Here is a 23,564-nt window from a genome sequence, read left to right as displayed (position 1 = left end):
ATCAAGACTAGTAATTTTTTCTTATTCATTCTTTCAGAAAAGAACTGATGAAACTGTTGACTGTTTCCTTAACTTGCAAAGTACACAAATGACTTAAGGAAATAAGATTAAATTTAAGACACTGTTTTAATGTACCTATAATTTGGGCACGTAAAAGGTGTGAAAAACTAATTAGTGTACTTGTTTAGGAATTGAGTTATGCTTTGCATAATCCCCAAGATTTACTAGTGGCTCCCAAGGTTTCCTCTGTGTGTTAACCCAGCGGGACCAATTCTACAACAATATCCTTTGGTTTTGCCCTTAAGACTGCCACATGTGTAGCGTTGTTAATTTATTCCATCCTTGTGAAATACTTTTCAACTAGACTTGGTTTCTTAAACTCATTTTTGAAAGTTGCAGGTGAAGTGCCCTTCTTTGGTTGTGACTTTGGGTTGGCTTTTGATGTGTTCTGCTCTGCGAAGTTTCAATAATTATAAGACTGTTAGTGTAGTGCACCTTGGCATGGCCCCTTAGCCTGTGAAAAGAAAGAAGTTTTAAGGGATAGCTTTCCTAGACTCTTATGGCCTGGGAGGACCTCTTGTTGTCTTAAGCGTTTTAGCTGTGTCGTCTGTGCTGTAAACTCTTGGATCTCTGAATGACTCAATTCTCCACCTGCCTGCGGAGCAACATGGGAAGCAAGTATTGTATTTCAGCCAGTTTGTGCCTGCTTAGAGTGCAAAATGTGCAGTCAGTTGTAGGCAAGTCAAGCAGATTAGGCAGGACAGAATGCTGGGCTCCTTAGGTGGGGCAGTGGTGAATATTATAGTATTGGCTGAAAAATAACAGATTTCCACAGTACTGTAGCCATGACACCCAAGGATTTCTGAATGTTTGTGTGTGTTCCTTCTTCTCAGGAAAATTATTTCAGATTTCTTGTAGTTTTTTCAATGCTACCTATGTAACCGTAAAGGCTAGAATCTTCAAAATGGAAATTTCTGTTATCCATTATTTGTATTTGGAAAAGAACTCTGATAAAATTACTAATTGGCCAATAACTGCCAGTTTCTTTTATACTCCTACTCAGCACACATATTCAAAAAACATTAGAAAACCATCAAAGAAATCATTAATTTAGATTATTGTAAAAGTGTTGTGGAAAACACTGTAAGTATTTATGATGGATCTGCTATGTTACATTTGAACTTGCATTTCAAGAGAGAAGTGATGCAAAGGCTTTTTTTCATGCAAAAGAAATTCTTAAAATTATTATCTTCTATTTCAGAGTTTCACATTCTTATATTGTTATTCCACAGGGTTTTAACTACAATTTATTCTGGTAGGCTACTCCTACATTACTGTACTTCATCCCCTGCCTCCTGGGAAAAGAAGAGTTGTCTAGAAATACATAGAGCTTGATTGCTGTCAGGTTGTCTTTGAGAATTCTTGTAGTAGTACGCATTTTGGAGTATGATATTTGTTACTTGTGAAAAATAAGTTTTATAAAAGATCCCCTATTGGGAGCGTAAATGTGAAGTTTCACCCGGATCTAGTAATCAGCGAAACTCCTTCCCTGTTGAAATAAGTGGAGTCTGCAGCATTACTACAGTGGACAGAACTGCATTGTGATTATACAGTATAAGTTTATTGTAGTATTTATTAATCATAGTGGGATAATTCACATATCTCACTGTTCTTTAAACTTATCTCATTTATCTTTAGTGAGAGTGTGATGTAACAGATAGTGGATACTACGATGTCTCAGATATGATAAAGAGCAACCCTTCCTGGAGTGAACATGTTTAATGAATGCTGATGTCAGTTAAGAGCTGTCCACATACAAAGTAGCCAGATAATGGAGTGGACCTGACTTCTGTTTTTGTAGTTGTAGTGGTGGTGGTTGCCTTGCCCCTTTCAGAGAAAGGAAGTACTATTTAGAAGTACATGAAAAAAGAAAGATGTGGTTATTAAATATTCAAAATATTACAAAAAAAAACCCACCCAGAATTTTTACCCTGAAGCTGACATTTTATATTTTTCTGAAGATATATGTTCTATTTTCTTGCTTATAGAAACTCAGAGACTTTCTTAGGAAAGGTGCAGGAAACTGTTGGAGTTTATTGGCACATTAAAGTACATGTATCTTTGTGCTGATCTGTTGTGCTGCTCTAAACTGCTATTAGAAGTTGAGCTAACAAGTGAAAGCTGACTGGAATACCTTTACTACGTGCCGCCCACAATTGCACTGAGGCTGAGATAAGTGTGATTTAAATTTGGGACTTGGAGTAGCTCATATATGTTACTTGAACACCAACACTGCTGGTACCCGACTTTCATTACCATTTTTGAATGCAGTACTACATTAACTCTGCAGTTAAGGATGCAACTGAGTAGTAATGTTGGAAAGGCTTTTGAAGCTTAGGAATAATAGATGTGTTACAGGGGCTGTGTCACACACCACCTACATGCAAAGTCTTTGTGTGTCTTTAGGTAGACTTAGCTACCTTTTGATTATTGCTGAGAGCATGAGCCTGAAGTGACAAAAGCATATGTTGACTCAGACTGTATGTGCCTTCTAGTAGTCTTTGTGCATTGAAGGTCAGATAGAATATTTTTGCTGTTGAATACAAGAGTTTTGAAATGGATAGAGGTTTTTTTTCTGGCCACTAATGATGTTAGTATGAATCAAACAGGTGCACTGCAAAAAATCTTAAATAAATCTTACGGTAATCCTAAAAAGTCTTTAAATTCTGTTTAACTCTTTGTGTTACACAAAAATTGTTTCCAACTTCTTCGATTTGTAGTGATGTAAAGAGGAAAAGGTTTATGCCTTATTACTAAAGGAGTATTTTTTGATAATTGTGCTACTTAGTTTTCCGGCGTATTATTTCTAGCATGTAGTAAATAACAAAGCCATGCGTGCTTTGTGATAATTTCAGACTTTTCTATAAACTGTTAAGAATTTCACAGGGAGTAAATACGTAACAGTTCCATGTTATGCAGTTCAGATTAATTTAATTTATGCCTAGGTGGTATCACAGTGGGACTGTCTAAAGACCTGAACTAGCACATTGCAGTGACAATGTAGGCATACCTGTGATATACTAAATATTTTAATATTAGAATTTGAGACTTGATGATTCCCACTCTTGTATTTAAGCCATTGTCTCTCTTGATTTCTAGATCTAAAAATGTAATACAGTAATTCTTACACACACGCAGCTAGGGAAGGAGGCAAAGTTGTTGTGATGGCTTAAAAGACAATTAAATGTGTTCTCTTTTTAACAGAAAATGCCAGAAGCCTCAGAAGACCATAATCATTGGAAGGCCTGTTGAATTCCATTTTTTGGTAATCTGGAACATCATCAATCTGGCATGGCGCAGGGCAGTCAACAACTTGACATGCAGGTACTCCATGATCTTCGACAACGTTTCCCTGAGATACCTGAAGGGGTGGTATCTCAGTGCATGCTTCAGGTATGGTAAAGAGTTTTTAAAAGTCTGTATACTTTATTTTTGTAGTAGGAAAATTCTTTTTTGTAGTATACATGGAGCATAGATTTTAATTCTTCTTGTTTTATTTTGAAGGGGTGGAAGACTACACTACTTGCATGTTTATTCTGTCTTTTATGTACAAATATTTTATTATTCTTTCCTTAGGTTTTGGGGGGTTTTCTGTACACCCTGTGACTGTATGCATACAGACAATAAGGAAAGTGGCTGACTGGATGATTATTGATGATGGGTACCTATATAACATATATTGGAGGAGATTTTTGCAAACAATGACTCATTATTTCAAGATAAGGAACTGCCTTTTGCTAGGAATCTAAAGGTTTTATGTCTTTGGAGCATCTTTTTGTCACAGCTGTCCAGAGGTTTATTTTTACTTCATTGTTTCCAAGTCAGGTGGCAGTTCTTCCCCTCCCTCCTCTTCCCTTTCCATTTCTTTCTCCACCTTCATCTAAAGTCAGAAATTGGAAGTGATAATAAGTGACTACACATAATAATTTTTTTAAAGTCATTGTATCTGGAATTACCTTCCGTTAACGGGAAGAACCAGGCGTGGAATAGAAACATGTTAGATCTGGTTTGGCCAGGTATGAGTGTGGCTAGGTGGAACCTAATGTGATAAATTGTTGTGTATTAAAGTAGTAAAGCTGTATTTACATCCTGCCTGTCCCTGGCAAGAGAGCAGGTTTACTTATAAGTGGCTGTAATTTTTGCATTGTGTGTCTTCTAAACAATAAAAATAAAAAGTAATTGATTTCAGACAAATGCAAAGCAGGGGATGCTCTGCCATATAAAGCTTTACTTATCCTGACAGTCATCTCTTCTCTGCAGTTAAGTACATAATAGTTTTGATGAACTATGTTGAAGTCATAGACATCCTAAACTGATAAAATTAAAGAACCCCTAAAGCTGTAGAAGCATGTAGTGTTCTATAATGGAGTGCTCTGGGTAGCTAGTTAGCTTTACATTACAAATATTGTAAAAAGTGTAAAATTTGTTTCCAAACCCCCTTTATATTTCATTTAAGATACATGAACCAGTTTCCCTTAAGTTATTTGCAGTACATGCTCTAGATTTAACCAGTGGCAGTTTTGGACCTATTAAAAACAGGGTTCCTTGAAATAACATATATATTCTATACCCTGAGAAAATCAGATTAGGGCTTGTCCTACCTCCAGCCTGGTAAAGTGACCTAAGGAAGCTGAGGACTGTCTTTATGAAGTCCTGATTAGATGACAAGTGGCTGATGATAGTGGTTAACATTTTTGAGACTGCTGTCTTGGCACAGTAGTGCTGGTTATTATAAGGTCTGTTTCCCACACGTTCTGGTTTTAAATTTGCCTGTGATATGTCTGTATATTCCCATTGACCTTTGGGGTCTAGAAGGGGGTATTGGCATGAAGGGGAAGTAGTCAGAGAGAAGTATCCATAGAGTGAGGGCCATACATAATTAAGTGTTGTACTCTTCTGTTTTCTGTCATGTGAGAAGTTCTGCAAAGGTTATCTTCGCTTTACTATTAAGACTGACTGGGCATCAGTCCTTTAGAAAAGAAATACGTCTGAATTTTCAACTAGCTGGATAGGCTGTTGAAAATTGTATTGCAAGGCCACATGTGTACAGACTTTATATAGTGATAGTGTTTGAAATAGAAGTGAAACCACTATTAATATGTATTCCTTAGAATGGCAGTCTTGGCATACTAAGGAAGGCAGAGGAGTATGCATGTATATATAACTATGTATGCACTTGTTCTGGTAGGAGAGGGTGTATGTCACACAAAATAGCAGTCTTGGATCTTGTGTAATAAAGTTAGGGAGCTGAGGGCCAGATGTAGTTGAACTTACCTTAAAGTGAAGTTGTTTGGTTTTTATTTTAACTGAATTGTTAAATTAAAAACTGAACCACGGCTGATACAGGTTGTTGGATAAGAAATAGGGGAGAAAAAAAAAATTCACAACCTGGAATGCTTTCTAGTGATTTTACTCATTTCGAAAAGCTGTCATTTGTGTCATTCTTCTAACAAGACTAGATTAAGCTAAAAGGAATGTAGAGTAGAAGGAGGAAAAGGGATTTCCCCACTGTACTTCTGATTTATTTTCTGGTTTATTACCTGTGTAGTTTCAGCTACTGGCACTACAGAACAAATCAAACATTTACAAGGATTATTTGGTTTCCTTACACATGTATGAATACAACTTTTTTTAAACTTGAGCTTGAAACTCATGAAGGAAGTTGAAATTTTGTCAGAATTGTAAGGTTTATGGAATTACCAGTACTTTTTCGAGCAAAACTTATTCTGACTTAATTGTGTTTACCAAGAGAACCTGGTTTAAAATGTAGGGGTTTTAAACTTTCAGGTAAAGAGAAATATTCAGGTAAACAGTAAAGTAAAGGTGAAACTAGTAAACACTCAGGTGAACATTAAAATGTCAACATTTTTTGTTTCAACTTCCCTATTTTGATCTAGTTGAATTTGATTTGTGTTGTTATTAGAAGTAGTTAATTGTACATTCCTGTTCCTTGAAGAAGATGCCAAGGTGTCTAACTATTGCTTTCACCCAAACTGGACTTGATTTTTAATAGGCCATACTGTAGCTAGTGTTACCGTAGCTTTTTGCTAGATACGATGTGAGCTGTGTACTGCTTGCACACTGTGACCTAGTAGGTATCATTTTTATGTCAAAATACATGTGTGTGAAATGCTATCCCTAGTTGTGTTCAAGCTAGGCTTGATTGCAGCTTCAGTTGAATGATTGCTGAATGCTCAGCAGTGTCTTTTTGTTTTTCTATTTGACATTGTGTCCATTCTTACTCCTAGCACAACAACAACCTAGATGCCTGTTGTCGAGCCCTCGCACAGGAGAGCAACAAATACTTGTATATGGAGTACCATAGCCCTGATGACACCAGAATGAATAGAAATAGCCTTTTGCACATTAATCTGGGTATCCACCCTCATACCAGCTATCATGCAGGGGATGGAGCTCAACTTAATGGTGGTCGTACACTGGTACACAGTTCAAGTGATGGACATATTGATCCACAACGCACGGCAGGTAAACAGCTGATATGCTTAGTTCAAGAACCACATTCTGCTCCTGCTGTTGTGGCAGCTTCTCCTAGTTACAATCCATTTTTCGTGAATGACCAGAATAGAAATGCAGCTACTCCTCCTCCACAGCCACCTCCTCAGCCATCTTCCATACAACAAGGAATGAACACGTCTGCTATGCAAGGCCCTCCTCCCACGTATATGCACATACCTCGGTACAGTACAAATCCCATTACTGTTACAGTATCACAAAACCTCCCCTCTGGACAGAGTGTACCCAGAGCTCTACAAATTCTTCCACAGATTCCAAGCAATCTTTATGGGACTCCTGGCTCTATTTATATAAGACAGACATCTCAAAGTTCTTCAGGACGACAGACTCCTCAGAATACACAGTGGCATTCGTCGCCACAGGGCCCAGTTCCACATTATACTCCCCGTCCTCTACCTGTGTATCCACATCAACAGAACTACCAACCTTCTCAGTATTCGCCTAAACAACCCCAGATCCCTCAGTCAGCCTTTCGATCACCACCGACATCTCAATGTCCCTCTCCCTTTGGCTCTCCTCAACACCAAGTTCAACCTCCTCAGCTGAGTCATCAGAGTTCACATGTTTTCATGCCTCCTAGTCCTTCAACTGTCCCGCCCCATCCATATCAGCAAGCATCCCAGACTTTTCAAAAACAAGGCGGTCACTCTGTATCGTTTCTTCCTCCTTTTGCTGGACCTAGTTTATCCAAAGGTTCTATGAATAAAATAGAAATTACAGTTGAGCCACCGCAAAGACCTGGGACTGCAATGAACAGAAGTCCTTCACCAATAAGTAATCAACCATCTCAACGAAACCAGCACTCACTGTATGCAGCCACTACTCCTCCTTCAAGCTCTCCGTCAAGAGGTATGTCAGGTCAACCCAAACCTCCATTTAGCGTTAATCCAGTATATATTACCTACACGCAACCAACTGGACCTACGGGTGCTCCAACACAGTCTCCTCGGGTAATGGTATCTCAGCCAAACCCAACCATTTTTAAAATCACAGTAGGTCGAGCACCGACTGAGAATCTTTTAAATTTAGTGGACCAAGAAGAGCGTTCTGCAGCACCAGAACCTATTCAGCCTATTTCTGTAATCCCAGGATCTGGAGGAGAAAAAGGAAGCCATAAGTATCAGAGAAGTTCTAGTTCTGGATCAGACGACTATGCTTACACTCAAGGTAAACATTTCACTCTACAAATTGCATTATTGTAAAATGCAGTTTTGATTTGATTTTGCTACTTATTAAGTAAGAATTTTTGAACCTGTATGGAGAAAAATAGAAATTGCACCAAAAATGATCTGATGAGAGAGTTTCTTCTGATTTTTTAAAAACTTTGCCAAATTTCAGTGTAATGCATGAAGAATTTCTGAGGTTCTTAAAGTTGCTGTGCTTTTGATGCTAGGGGAATTGCTTAAAAGAAAACACTACAGCTAACAAGAGCAAGTGGTTTGGTAATGTAACGTGTGTTCAGTTTGGAAATTCTGCATCGAAGAAATGTGTCATAAATTTACATGTGGATTTTGTTATTTTTTGTATTTGTTCCTTACTTGGTTGCTTTAAAAAAAAGTGAAGCACTAACTTTTGCAGGGAATTTGAATCCAATTTATTTGGTTTAGATTGAAGAGTGTTAAGTGAAAGAGGGGAGAGAAGTAGGATTACAGCTGAAATTATTTTGTATGTCAATATAAATCGTATTTTTGTGTTGAAAGGTATTAAAGTAATTGTTTTGAAGAACTTAATCAAAATTTCACTTCTTCCACTTAGACTTTTCAAAGAGAAGGAAGAGATTTGCAGACAAATTGTAGGATGTGTATTCTGCTGCATAGGGATAGGACATAGTCCTAATGCTATGTATAAATGAAGAAATGAGTAATTTAGTAAAAGAAAAAAATAAATGGTGAAATCTAACCTTTATCTGAAAACTGCTTTTCTCAAAGCAACTACTTTATACATACAAACATTTAGAATGAATCCGTCTGCAAGCATTTAAACTAATCATTTGGGGTGATGACAGAATGATAATGAGCAGCAATTTAAAGAATGGACTTTGTTTCTGGATTTGTGTTTGGAAAAGAGAGTTTATTCTTCCACTACTCCTTCTAGCCTTCCTTTCACTTTAGAGAGCTCAAATAATGGTTTTAATGCTACCCTGTTGTTCTTGATTTCTTACTTGCTTTGTGTCTTTTGAGCTATTCTAACTCATTGACAAAGAGCTGTTCTGTACATAGTAGACCCAATTAGAAATGTTATTTGGAGAGATGAACACTAATGGGTCTGTAACTCTTAGGCCATATGCATTATTTACTAGTGTTCCTAATACGACTTCATTAAAGGTTATCGGTTATTTGAGAAAACGATAAGTAGTTTCACATAACTGAGAAAAACATGTTGTGAAATGTAGAAACTTGGTTTTGCCTTTGTAGCTTTGGCTGGGTTTGTGTATATGGAAAATAAAACCAATCAAATTGCTGGTTTGGGATATCTGCTTTTGTGGCAGCATCTAACACATTTTATTGTAGCCTTTGATATTGCTGCACTCTGAACTCTTGATAGAAGTAAATTGTAGAAGGATAAATATTATATTCTTCATTAACACAAAGGAGTCCTAAAGAAGACTGTATTTAACAGCTTAATATAGGGAACAAGTTTGTTTAATTTTCTTTCAAACATGAACCATTGTGAAAAGTGTTACCAAAAATCCATTCTCATCTCTGTACTTCCACTGTTTCTTTGCAGCCTGAGTCGTGTTTGAGTTGTACAGGAGTATAATGCAAAGCTATATAGTGTAGTCATATCAGATGTTAAATTGGAGGAGTCACACAAAGACAAGGTTTGATAGTAGTAGCAGAAAATCATACGGTATTGGTACTTTTTTTTCCCAACATTTTCTGATCTCTTAAAGTCTACTTGGATGACTTACGCTGCTTCAAAAATTAGATAAGTTTTTTCAGTAGTACTGGTGCAAACATCTGATGTTATTTTTTGATAGGATTTTCAGTGTTTATTTTTTGGCCATGAAGTGGTGGATCCATACAAAATCAAAAGTGTGGTGCTACATTTTTCCACAAAAATACTTCTGGTAAAAAACACTGTCATTGCTGTGCTCCTGACTTTTCTTTTTTTTGTCCTCCCCCAGTATGCTGTGCCATATTGTTGCATATTTTTCTAACTTTTTTTTTTTTAGCTAGTATGTAAATATTCTTGCGATTTTGTGTTTTTTCTTTGCCTGTGTTGGATAGGGGTGAAGAAAAAGGCAGATACTGGCTGGTGCTTTGTATGAAACAGCATTTTGCAGATTTTACAATGTCTTCATACATTTGAACAGTTTGCTGCACCTTTGTTATGTGAGCAGTGTGTTTGTCTGAATACCCACAGCAAATTTCATTTTTTTTTTCTCTGTCCTAGTAAACTTCAATCAGGTAAAAGCAGCCAGGTCAGAAATTGCTAAGCATCACACTGATGAACGTGGCATCATGATGAAATACTGAGAAACACTCTTCCTGCAGAAACTGAATATTATTTTCTAGCTAGTAAAAATTCTTCGGCTGCTCTGGGAGCGCAGCATCAGATTGTGATTGAATCACAGATTTCAGTAGCATGACAAAAGTATGAGAGAATGATTAACAGCAGTGAGAGGTTGGGGGACAGCACATCAGCTTTATTGTAGAATTAAAGACTTTGAAGCACCTGAGTTGCCCTCACTTCTTATTTTCTGTATTCTCTAGTCTGTTTTATTGTAGTTCTACAGTATTGTCTTTGAGCACTTGGGAAGTTTCAGTATTGAGAATTACAGTAGTCTCTGAAAAGCCAAGATTATTTAAAGTTATTATAGCTTAATCTGTAGTGGAGGTAAAAAATAAAGCAATTCAGGACTGACATTTGGCTAATGTATCAAGGCTAGTGTGTCAGCTTATATCGAGCAGCAGATATGAAGTGTGTTACCTTCTGATCTTACTGCTGGTGTTTATTTTTTGTTTTGTCAGTACAGTTTTAATATAACTAGGTTGCTGTTTCATCCTGAGAAGCTGTCTCCTTGTACAGGTGCCTTTGTATTTTTGAGAGGAGAAAGACCAAATGCAAAAAAAGAAGCTTTGACCAAAATGGTAATATCAACTTCAAGTTACTGTCTAAAATGTGTTTTTATACTGGAAGAACTTTATTCTAAATTGTAGTTCATTTGGCATGAAAGCATCTTCACACTGATATTTGGCTGCATGTTTATGATCACTCTTTTTTTCCAGAAAGGTCACTCATGAACCTTACGCATAAGTTAAGAATTCATTTTCCTATTTTTTTCTGTGGTAGTAACTATTTCTTCCATGTAAAACATTAGCCTTGCTGTTACATCAACGAGCAAGGATGGAGAGATTAGCAAAGGAACTGAAGCTTGAGAAAGAAGAGCTTGAACGCCTGAAAGCTGAAGTCAATGGTATGGAGCATGATCTAATGCAGAGGAGGCTTCGAAGAGTTAGCTGTACAACTGCAATTCCAACAGTAAGCAATTTGTTAGTATTTTAATTCAAGATATATATTTTTTTTTATGTTTTCATGAACTAAGGTATTATACAAAAGATATTTTGGAATATAAAATCTTCAGTCTTTGGAGATTACTTTTTGCAAGTTCTTGGCTTATTGTAAGCTAGTTCTTGTAATTTAGGAATATGTCCAGCTTTCGTAGTGTTCACAATGCAGTTTCTGAAACTCCTTACATGGCCTTTTCTGGACCACAGAACTGAATAGGTAGTTACTTTCCTAACAACCTATAATGTATGGCCAAGTCTGTATAAAAAGTTGAGCCATATATGGCTTAGTGTTCACACAGCAAGGTTTCACATTTTCATGAAGTTATTTTGTTGTATTGAGATATTTTGTTGTTTGAATAGTTGCATCTCATAGACAATGTTTACCATTTGATAAGTGCAGGATGTGCCAAGTAACACTTTGGTGGTGGTGTTGGCTCAAATAGTTGGCATCTGTCTCTTGTCTTTTCCTTATTGATTCTTCCCATCTGTGTGACTTCAACCTGCAAATGATTCTAGCCCAAGTATCTGAATGGCTCAGTAAGTGAATTCATCTGACTGAAAAATAACTTCCACTTTCTGCTGTTGTTAGCCATATCAGTTCAGACTTACTCACTGCATTGACATGAACAATGCACAGAAATGTAGGCCAGAAGGGAGAGTAGGGTCTGTTAGCTGCTTAACTAGTATGGATTGCCATATGACTTACCTGTCTCAGGGCAGCATTTGACAGGTATGTTCCTGAGTGGAATACAGAGGCATTGTCTGAGTGTGCAAGGGTGAGGTTAGTAAAGCCAAAGCCCAGCTGGAGTTGAATCTGGCATGGGATGTCAAAGACAAAAAGAAGGGCTTCTGTTAGTACATAGATGAAAAAAGGAAGGCTAGCAAAAATGTGGGCCCATTGCTCAGTGGAGGGGGTGCCTGGTTAGAGATACTGAATGCTGCCTTTGCCTTAGTCTTTACAGGCCCTTCGGAATCCCCAGGTCATGTCAGGAAATACTTAAGCGAAATGGGCACCACTAGTGCTGAGGGAGCTCGCAGATGTCATTGCAAGGCCACTCTAGATAATCCTTGATCGATGATGGCGTGGGGGAGAAGTGCCCAAAGACTAGCGGAGGGCAAATGTCACTCTTGTCTTCAAGAAAGAGGACCCAGGGAACTACAGGCTAGTGAGTCTCACCTTGATGCCTGGGAAAGTGATGGAGTAGCTAATCCTGGAGACCATTTCCAGGCACACGAAAGACAAGAAAACAGACAGCAGTAGTCAGCATGGATTCACCAAGGGGAAGTCAAGGTTGACCAATTTGGTAAACTTCTAGGATGAAAAGACTGGCCTGGTAAAGGAGCAGGCAGCAGTGGTTATCATCTACCTAGACTTTGGTAAGGCTTTCAACATTATCTCCTATAAGGTCTTCATAGAGAAACTGATAAGTATGGCTGGATGAGCAGACAGTGGGGTGGATTGAAAACCAGCTGAACAGCCAGGCCAAGAGCATGGTAATCAGTAGCACAAAGTCTGGTTGGAAGCCAGTAACTAACAGTGTTCTGCAGGGGTCAATACTGAGTCTTATCCCATTTAACATGTTCCTTAATGATGTGGATGATGGGACAGAGTGTACCCTCAGCAAGTTTGCTGATGATACAAATCTGGGTGAGTTGTGCTGCCGTTCAGAGGGACCTCAGCAGGCTGGAGAAATGGACTAGCAGGAACTTTGCCATTGAAGAAGGGGAAAGTAGTACTAATTTTTGCACTTGGAGAAGAACAACCCATGCACCAGTGTAAGTTGGGGGCCAACCAGCTGGAAAGCAGTTCTGCGGAAAAAGCCCTGGTAGTCCTGGTGGAAACCAGGCAAAGTGGCAAAGGTGGCTATACTTCTATCCAAAGAAGGATATCCTGGGCTACATTAGCAATGTTGACAGCTGGGGAGAGAGGTTGCCCATCCCCTTTATTCATCACTGGTGAGGCCTCACTTGGAGTATGTTGTCCAGGAGCTGGCTTCCCAGTATATGAGAGACATGGTCATACTGGAGAGTCCAGTGAAGGGCCACAAAGATAAGTAAGGGTCTGGAGCATCTCTCCTGTGAGGACAGGATGAGAGAGCTAGGACTCCCCAGCTAGGAGAAGAGAGGGTTAGGGTGGATCTTAATGTACATAAATACCTAAAGGGAAGATTCAAAGAGGACTTGAGGTTTCTTAATGATATGCAATTATGTAGACTTAAATAACTGATTATTCTGTTAAGAGTAACAAGTGTCTCACAGTATTGGAACAATTTAAATATACTAGGCTAGAAAGTTTGGCACGTTTGGGCTCCTTGGAGTCATGCAAATAAATAGACTTTGATCTTTTCTGGTTGTGATCAGTACTATTAAGTGCAGTTTGTATTCTGTTTCTTGATCATCTTGATGTAAACTCATGTAGCAGGTCATGAATTTGTACAGAATTTTATAAGGTGTATGATTTTATCAACTCAAAGTCAGCTATTTTTTCTTGTTAGTTTTTGTTGATTTGGCTTGTTTTCCTCCTCAAATCCCAGTGGAAGATTTTTTTTTTTCCCCGGAATAAGTTGGGTAGAGGGGATGGGACAAGATAGTGGGATCTTGGCTGTTTTTTTCAATGCCTTGCCTACAATTGGTTTCTAATAAAGCTGTTAACAAAGATACAGCAATGTTATTTCTGTGTCAGATAAGATGCTGACTTTCCCACAATTTCTATTTTGGGTTGTTTCTTTCTAGCCTGAGGAAATGACCAGATTGAGAAGCCTCAACAGACAGCTCCAGATAAATGTTGACTGTACACTGAAAGAAGTTGATCTCCTTCAATCTAGAGGTATAGAACTGATAGTTTTTTAAAAACTTAAAACATACGTTTTTTAAAAACGTAATTTAAATATATGTGTGTGCTTAAATGTGGATACTGTTCTTGGACTATTTGAAGTTCAATTTTTATTATCATTGTCACTTTATCTCTGAAACGTGTATTTTTCAGTTACACTGGCTTGCTTATATTTCTGTTGGCCAAATTAAATTACTTTACCAGGAAAACTGTGACTTAAGAGTGACTTTGTCGAAAGCTGATTTAAAAAGAACTCTGCTCCTTAGTGAAGGTTCTTCACTTAAAAATTTAACATTTGCTAACAAAGGCTCTCACCAAAAAAAAAAAAAACCCTATAGTTTGCAACCAAGAGGTTGGCAAACAGAAATCTACTTGGGTATTTAAAAATCATCTTTTTGTGACAGAAACTTGGCATAAATAAAATCAAATAAATTAGAATATGTGTAGTCCTCCTTTTTTACCAAGAATATGTGCTACAGAAAGACTTGCATTTTCACATATTTGGAAAGCACCCCAACATTGAGCTGGACTTGATTCTTCAATATGGGATTAGCCTGCTAAAAATTACTAGAATCAACACAAAACTGAAATTATGGGACAAAAGGCTGCTCACGAAAAAGCTAATGTGTAATGTCTTGATAAAAAGATATATAAAATCTGAAGCCTCTAGGTGTTCATAACACTAGCATGAGCATGTAAATGAACTCTGAGTTACACTTTCTTACTTTTCTTTTCTGACAGGGAACTTTGATCCGAAAGCCACATGTAACTTCTACGATAACATAGAGCCTGGTCCTGTTGTGCCACCAAAGCCATATAAAAAGGGTAGGTCAACTAACAAGTTTTAAGTTACCTAATCTGCATTGAGAAAGCTTTGCCTTCAACCACTCCTTCTGTTTTTATTTACAAAGCCCCTATGATGACAGGAAGCAATTCTAATTGTTATAACTTTTCTCTAGGTATAAACTAAACAGAACACTTCTGTAAGTGCAGTAATCCTGGCTGCAGCTTGTTTTTGTCAGGCAGGTTGTTGCAAAATGAATGTTCTGTTAATATGTTTGTAAATATGGTTATTGACTATTAGAGAAACAGTTGAAACTATACTAACTTTTACCTGCTAACTTGAGCTTCCTAATTAAGTTGGTTTGGTTTTTTTAAATACCTCTAGGTTAAAAAGCTCTATGTCTTCAGGTTTCTTTAGCCATCTTCTAATATGTGTTGCTAGGATTTTATAACTTAATTGGGATCTTTCATGCAAGTTTAATTGGTCACAGCAGCTTTTTAAAATTTGCTTTTGTATTTCATTTATATTTTAACTTGACTGTTCACACCTTACGTATTTTTTGTGCAGAGTATGAATTTCACAGTAGCCCTGAAGTGTTAGTATAGCAAGAGCTTTAGACCGGGGACAGAACACACTTCTGCACATGGGTCCAAAGAGATAACAGTGTCCTACTCGTAAAAGTTCACTACTAGTTTCTAAAATTTTCTGTGCTAGTTGTATAGTATTTGGGATTCATATCCAGCTCGGGACAGTTAAGCTTTATATGCTCACAGGAGCTCTCTATCTATTTCTCAGTTTTTGTCTAGCGGAGATTCAGTCAGGACACAGGAGAGCTCCCTATCAGTAGACACCTAGTGGCTGGGTAGCTCAGTAGCTCTCTGAATTCCTCTCCCTGTAGTGGTGATTTTTGGAGCGGAATCCTACCTTTTGTCCCACGTATTCTTGGGCATTTTGTTTTTCCTTCCTGAAATCTGTTAAAAAAAATGGATTGGACTGCTGAAATAGCCGATCTGCGATCCTGTGCTCTGATATAGAAACAAACAAAAGAGTGGTCTTTTCTCTGAAAATGTTACGTGTCATAAAGTTTATACTACTATGTCTCCTCTTACTGTGGCTAGCAGGTACTAAAATTTTTAGTGGAAAGAGGTTGCTCTGATGAACCACTAGTCATAGAGTTTGCTTGAAAATCCAGATTTTGTAAATAAGTTCTGCTTGCTGATAAGCATTTCACAAAATTTTTTGCAGTTGGATTTTGAATTTATATAGGGAGATTTCTCTTGTTTGAAGCAAGTAATTTATGTAATAATAAAATGCTTACTATGTGGACATTTAAAAGAAAGTGAAGTCCCAGAACAACTGCTTGTGGTTCAAACCAAAAACAATACTGGGATGCGTTCCCTGCCTAAGTGGTATTGTACAGAAAAGATAGTAGCAGCAACATGAGCAGTGGCATGAAGACAGCTTGCCTCAGTTCATGTTACATTGCAGTGGTCATGTCGTTGATTTAAATCACTGCTACTTCATGATGCTAGAAACGATTCTTTTAATTACGCTAGCATATTTGATTTATTATTTCAAAGCCAAAAAGTGCAAAAAAGTGATTTTATTTGATGATTGGAAACATAGTGTCTTGTAAAGATTTGTACGACTTTTATGACTAGCTTCCTGATTTTGTATGTCGACTTACTGAAGATCAGATTTAGGGCTGGTGTACTTTTTTTCTTAGCTTGGCTTTTAATGTGGAGTTAGCAAAATACGGGGTTTTTTTTAATAAAAGATCTAATTTCCTTAATATTCAACTGTTGAAGGCGTAGGCAGACCAGTGTCTACTCTGTGCTGCTGTCTGGCTGTTCAACATGAATGCAGACTAGCGAGCACAGTACTTGCTGGCTTGGAAAGAGTCTGTTGAGGCCACACACTATTAATGTGACTGTGCAACTTCTGGACTGGAGAGGCTTTACCTCTAAGCAAGGAGGTTACTTTTATTTTCTTTAAGTATAAACCTAAGTACTATTTGCACTAACTTTATCATCAGCCATCTGCTAGATTTCTTTGCAGATGACAGCAGGGTGTGCACTTAGAATTACAAATTGCAGTCCTTTTTACAACAGAAGTTCTCTTTTAATTAAGCCATTCTACAGATGTTTAGCAGATGGATACCTTAACCTTACCTTCTAGGTATGTGTGTTAATGTTGTTTCGAATATTAACATTTCATAGAATGCTGTGTTTCTACATCCTAGGAATATTTTTCATTTTTAATAGATATCCTGAGGTCTTGAAGTGGTGGTGGTAGTTTTTCTGCAGGTTATTGCCTAATGTGTGATTTGCATACATACTGATTTATGAATGAAAACAGATCAACGGTGTTGCTTCACACACATGCATCCCTTCTGCAAAACCATGAGGAAAAAAACAATCATTTTATTCTGAGAAAAGCCTACCATTTTATTTTATGTTGTTTTTTTCTTCAGCCTGGATAAATGCTAGAGAAAGATGTAGAAAATATGTTATCTGTCACACTGTTTGAAGACTACTAGAAGTAGTCTTTCACTTGAGGTAAAGTAGGGTTATTGGAATTTAGAATTTGGTAATAAACTGCTGTATGTAAACCTATGATGTCATTCCTTGAATGACAGGAAGGTGTTGCAGTGCCAGTAACAAGCTTTTCAGTATGTTTTAAGCCATTAAACCCTTAGCAGTATCAGTGACCTAACGGTGGTAAATGCTCTTTTTGTTTTTAATGGAGTATGGTTAAATGACTCTTTACAGAAGGGAAATATTTTAAATGTAAATATTTCACAAAGTGAATTAGAAATGCTTTAGTAAAAGACCTCTAATGTTAACTAAGTGGAAAGGTTTCTGTGTTCATTTTAAGATAGAATGTGTAATGGGGTGACAAACTAGTAGTAAGGTTTTGCCTATCGTCTTTCTTTTTAGAGCATCAATCCAGTTCCAAACAGACTCCACGGGCTCAGCCAAGAGATGAAGACTTTGAAGGGGCTCCATGGAATTGTGATAGTTGCACCTTTCTAAATCACCCAGCACTAAATCGCTGTGAGCAGTGTGAAATGCCACGATACACCTGAAAGTCGGGGAGGGGCTGCATTGGGTTGAAAACAGGCTCTCAAGCCAACCGCTGTAGGAGAAGGAAACATGGGGAACCTTTCAGTCCATCTGCCCGGCCTTTGCCAGTCAACAGTCTTCATATTGCAAGGGGTGGGAGTAATGTGTTAAGACGTTTCTGCTTGTGCTGCAGTAAAAATAAATAAATTAAGGGTGAAATTCTTTCTTATCCCGTTGCAGTGAACAAAGCAGAAAATGAAACCTGAAAATAAAAGGATTAATTTTGGGAAGAATGTATACAGGAAAGCAAATAACTACTGGTGTTTAGTCCTGTGGTTACAGTTACTGCTTAGTGGCTCTGAAAAAAAATTTTTTTTTTTTTTTAAAAAAAAAAAGATTATAGGACTTTTGGTAATGGTGTGAAATGTTACACTTAACCAGAAAAACTGAAGAGCCAGAGCTGACTTAACCTGGCCACAGCTAGCTGGAAAACAAAGGCTCCCTGTGCTTCTAGATTGTAAGCTACTGAAAAAGAAGACAGGTAAATGCAACAATAAATTTTGCAATGTATTGAAAAAAAAAAAAAAAAGGAGAAGGGTATTTGTAATTGCTGCTTTTTTTCAGGGTAACTTATGTCTACAAAACATTGCTGTTTGAAATAGTAACCTAAGGTGACTAAATGAGATACTGTATGAGTGCCACAGAGAGTTTAATCAGAGGTAATTTTTTACAATCCCTTTTGCTTGTACAGTGCTCACCTGGCTGTGTCAACACTGGTAATAAACTAAGAATGAATTCTACCATATTACAGATGAAAATACTGCTGCATGCTTTCATTAGGCCGTCGTGTTTCAATGCTAAAGTATGCTTTTATATGCAACAGTCTTCTAAGCCTGTGCTCTGTAGCAGCACAGTGACATATGCCAAACACAGACCACTCCACATTTGGTTTGGAAGACTTGAGCTCAGCCATGGTTGTGTATGAGAAGAGTTTGTATCCAGTTCCTTAGGCCTTTTCAGCTTCCAATTTGTGAAGAATTCATGATGTTTACAGCACAGAAGGTACTTTGTGCCCTAGTTCAAAGTTAGCTGAAAAATAATCAATTAGCTCTTCAGTAAAGGTTTGTTTGTACATTGTTAATAAACCAGCCTGTGTAAAATAGCAGATGCCAGATCCTGAGAAATTACACACTGTGTTCTTTTTATTTTGGTCAGGAAATATTTGCCGTAGGTTGAAGAACACAGGACTTGCAACTGAAAATCATACTGGTACTTTTATGAGTATGAAATACTGTATTATAAAGGTGATTGAATTTGTTTGAATGCTTCAGGTTGCTGTAATAAAGCACTTGATACTTGTGAAATCGAACTTGGGTGTGGGCAGCTGAATGATTGTTACACAACTGTGTGACTGAGTAGGATGTTCTTGTGTACTGGTCAGGAGCTGGTACAGTGCATTTGCGTTTTTATGGGATAACTTTTATCAAGATTCAGAGACACAACCAAACACATCAGCTGAGTTACGGTAATTGACTTTGCCACTGTGAGGCAAAATGTGCTAGCTAAACCTTACCAGAAGAGATTTAATCTACTTCATTTAGAATTGTTCCTAGCTCATGGCAGCCACATCCATATGGTCAATTACCACAATTCACTTGGTGTATGATAACATGTTAAGCTGTGGTAGAACAATCATGTGTCTGAATCCTTATTTAAAATCAAGCAGCTTTTTGTACGGGGTGGGTGGAGGAAAACTCATCTTGACTGCTTTGCTCAATCTGGTGTCTTCTCTCCCTGCAGTTTATAAAGATAACAGTGAAAACCAAACTGTGATCTTAGATGAGGAACCAATATTTTATCTGGCATTTTTCAATATGTTCTTGCACTAATTAAATCTTCAACATCATTTTAAATAAACCAAGAGATCTCCAGCTATTAGTGTACGCAAAATGAAATGAAAGGCATCAGAGCTAGTTTTCCTTTCCTCCCTCCCTGCACACGTGGAAAGGGGTAAAAAAAATTACTGTCAAATGAAGTTAGAAGCTGAATATGGATTTTGTTCATGTAAATGGACAGTGACAAAACTGAAATAACTAGAAAACAGATGAGCAGAAGCATCAGGCCTAAGATAAGCAGCACCATTGCTGTTACCACCTGTATAACGAATTACTCAAAACAATACTGGTAACTTCATGACTTTTCCATGCGATGCCTTTGCTTTTGGACTGTTTCAGTTTTCTGTTCATTTGTACTTCTGTCGAAGTTTTAGAAGCATTTGTTTTTGCTGGAATTACAAAATGATAGCAATTGAAATGGCAGTCATCAAATGAGAGTAGATATGTCATGCATCACTACAGTTGTGCCATTTTCAGATGGAGTAGATGCTACTTTTGAGGAGGTGTGAGGGGAGGTGCATGCAGTCCAAAAATTTCCTGAACTGTAATAACCGTAAGTGCAGACTTGCTAATCTTAGTTGCAGCTTCACCAGAAGAAAAAGGAGGCTGCTGTGACAGCAAGATACTTTTTGGAAGACTGAGTGAGCGCCATTAAATTGCAAATGAATTCCTTTGTATCAATTATTTTACTCCATTTTTTAAATTATTCTCATTTGTTGCTTGTACGAAAAAAAACAAAACAGCCCCTTCTGTTGTATTCTTTTACTTGTAAATGCCCATGCTCAATCATTGCTAGTAAAGTCTTTACATGGTGCTTGAATATTTTTAGTTTGTTAGAATGTAAACTGTATTTTGAATATTGGAAGATCCATTTTCCTTCTGAAAGCAGGTGATGCCATTCATGCCCCAGCTGAACTGCAGATTATGCCAAAAAGATTGGTTTATGTAATATTTATTGAATGCACATAAAACCCTAATGTCAACTGGCATACAAAATGCACTGTATTGTATAAAACTTCTCTGTGTGTGTGTGTGTGTGTGTGTGTGTGAATGGTGGGATGCTGATGCCATTGTGTCGAGTTAATGCACTACTTGTGTTTTCCTTTTTTTCCTTTTTGGCTGAGCTTTCCCTCAACCATGCTACTAGAGTGGTAGAGCTTGTAACGGACTTGGACATTCAGATACTCAAAATGATTTCACTGTTCATTGAAATTTTATAAAGCTTATTTTATATTTACTGTGCTATTAAGATGAATTCCCTTTGATTATAGAATACTACTGTAGTTCTTTAAAAATTTATTTAGAGTGGGTCTTGTGGAAAATTATTCCAAACATAGTAAACCAAAAGAAGACCTGGACTTTGGATCTGCTTTTAATTTGATGTAATTCTTAGCCTTGTTTGGGTGAAGAGGAAAGAGGTCGGAAGGCAAGCAAAAGGAAGTACTTTGTAAAATGTAGTCTTAGATCAGATTGAATCGTCTATCTGTGTGTCTGTGGTGTGTGTGTGTTTCCATTGAAAAATAGGAGGTGTGGTGAAAAGGTGTAATAATTCTTAAAAGAGCTGGTCTCAGTACTTTGATTATGATATGCTACTAAATCACATTTTTTTAAAAAAACCTTTTCTTTCAATTACTTTATCTGTCCCAGTTATACATCTCTTATTTCAATTTCTAAATACTTTCACATTTAATATTGATTGTAAAACCCCTTGAAACTGAAATAAAAATACTTGAGTTGAAATGGGGACAAAATAAAACCAATAAAGAATGTTTTAAAAAAAGAATGTGAGAATAGTAAATATGTTAAAAACAAGCTTGTCATCAGGATGATAGTTTTTGTTTTAAAATTCAGTGATAGACCCTGGAATGTGAAAATGACAAGAAGTGGACAGTTGGACATAAACAATTCAGCTTATTTGGTACCACTGAACTTACGTACTCTGTACTACAGTGACTCAAAATCCCGTAAATAAAGAAGACATGCACAGATATCACATCTCATAGTCAGTACTGTCTTTATGTGCTGCTGCATTTGTTTTGTTTCCAAATGTCAATATTATATGAAGTTAGCCATGACTGAATTTTGCCATATTTCTTCATTTGGGGCTTTCATTGCTGTTTATGTCCATAAATATTAATGCAAATATTTTTTCTTTGTTTTGAATAATCAGAAATCAATGGAGTTAATGCAATATTATAATCCTGGATTTTCAGTACCTTTGAAAGCGATCTTAAAAACCTGTGTTCTTGAAACTTATTTATTTATGGTGGCACCAGTGTATCTAATCCATATTTCCTGCTGTGTGAAACCCTGTTAAATTTTTTTCATTAAAAGAGAAGACACAGTCTTGTTTAATCCTGTATATATGGTGTCTACATTCTGGATTTGTGTATGCTGTGAATGAACTTATTACTAAGAGATGAAATTGTATAAAAGCATTCAGAGGCTATGCATGCATGGTACCTCCAGAAAGTGCATACTCCAAGTTGCAGATTCCTGCAGAAATAAATTAATAAAACTAAGCAAACATCACATCCTGCATTTGTTCTCGTATGTAGTAGGAAACACTTGAAAAATACAGCCTTTTTGCTTTCATAGTCTTGATTGTTCTGGTCTTCTTCTTGAACCCATAGCTATAGCACGTTTATTTCAGAGCTTGTGGGGTTTTATTTTTGGTGACCAACATGATTCTCATTAGGCAATTGCTGAATATTGAGCTGGGGTCCAAATCCTGTTCCTGTGAATGTGGACAGCTTGTATAAGCAGGAGTCCCATTTAGATGATGGATATTCTGTGCAGCTTCTGGTGTAGAAACAGAACATAGGATGTTCAGAGTGTTTTGTTGTTACTGAAGGAGTACTGTTACCTACTATAGCAGATGATCAGTTTTTATTTGTAGTCTTGATTGTTGGCATTCCTGTTATCCTCGATGATATTGAGTACCTGGATTACAAAAGCCCATCTTCTGCTAGAACCTCTTACAGAAAGGCACTGACTGCTCTGGGAGTGGATAATTTGAAATGTGTAAATTGGTCTGCAAGCCATTTCTTTTTATTAGTGTGTTTTCTTAATTATCTTTATTGTATCAGCTCACCATAATCTAAAACTGTGAAAGCTCTGTGGCTGAGCTACAGCTGTATTTTGTTCACATGCAGTTCCAGTCATTAAACACATTCTGGTCTAATGAACCTATGGCAACTTTGGTTTCCAGCTTTTGTTAGCCAATGTATGTAAGTATTTAGGTTTGCATTTCTTTTGCTAAATTGAATTAATACAAGTTTCAGGATAGGTTTGTATTTTAATCAAGCTTTGGGGTTTTTTTGCTTTAGAAATCATTGCAATTGAAACTTGATTTCTTTAAAATTTCCAAGCTTTAAGAAGTGTTTAAAAATGTTAAGGTATCTTTGAAATATATTAAGCCAATAAAGAACACACAAAGCCAGAAGACTATATCTGACAACTGGTAGTGGCCACTGTTTTCTTTGTTGTTGTTTCCCTGATGTCATGAGGAGGAGGATGATCTTGCTGAAATAATTGCATGGAACTAGCTGATTTATGTATGAGAATTGCCGGGGTTTGACAGCACTGCACCATGTGGCGCTTAGAGAGGTGATTGATCTTGTGATCTGGTAAGCGTTCCAGGAACGCAAATGCTGTTGCTTTTGATCAGTGAAAAGATGATCTGTAGTGCTGGGTAAGTACTCTATTTTCTTGGCTTGCACCCTGTTTTCAGAAGGAGGTGAATTAGATAACTGATTTCACTTAACAACTTGACTCAAATAGCTATATATTAAATGGCTTACCTAGTGTTTTGTGGAAACCTTGTGAAGTTGTTGGAGAAGAGGCTATGTTAATTTTTAGATAGAGGGTCTATGGTTG

At 37.2% G+C, this 23,564-nt stretch overlaps 1 protein-coding gene across 4 annotated transcripts in view; it reads left to right on the top strand.

Annotated features, from left to right (window-relative positions):
- The window catches only part of TAB3 (TGF-beta activated kinase 1 (MAP3K7) binding protein 3), a 49,575-nt gene extending 26,378 nt beyond the window's left edge, over positions 1 to 23,197 (top strand). The window contains exons 2-8 of one of the 4 annotated variants that reach the window (XM_054062379.1): positions 3,265 to 3,453; positions 6,309 to 7,443; positions 7,624 to 7,761; positions 10,919 to 11,079; positions 13,842 to 13,935; positions 14,683 to 14,766; positions 17,665 to 23,197. In XM_054062379.1, coding sequence (XP_053918354.1) covers positions 3,352 to 3,453; positions 6,309 to 7,443; positions 7,624 to 7,761; positions 10,919 to 11,079; positions 13,842 to 13,935; positions 14,683 to 14,766; positions 17,665 to 17,813 — 1,863 coding nt within the window. In that variant the 5' untranslated portion in view covers positions 3,265 to 3,351 and the 3' untranslated portion in view covers positions 17,814 to 23,197. Of the gene's footprint in view, positions 1 to 3,264; positions 3,454 to 6,308; positions 7,762 to 10,918; positions 11,080 to 13,841; positions 13,936 to 14,682; positions 14,767 to 17,664 lie in introns of all 4 variants that reach the window. The other 3 variants (XM_054062386.1, XM_054062371.1, XM_054062365.1) reach the window with 3 other exon arrangements.
- Positions 23,198 to 23,564: the final 367 nt, after the last annotated feature.

Source organism: Cuculus canorus, chromosome 1 (assembly GCF_017976375.1).
Source record: "Cuculus canorus isolate bCucCan1 chromosome 1, bCucCan1.pri, whole genome shotgun sequence".
Lineage (NCBI taxonomy): Eukaryota > Metazoa > Chordata > Aves > Cuculiformes > Cuculidae > Cuculus > Cuculus canorus.
The sequence above is the reverse complement of the archived record's forward strand: the minus strand, read 5'-3'. Positions and strand labels throughout refer to the sequence as shown.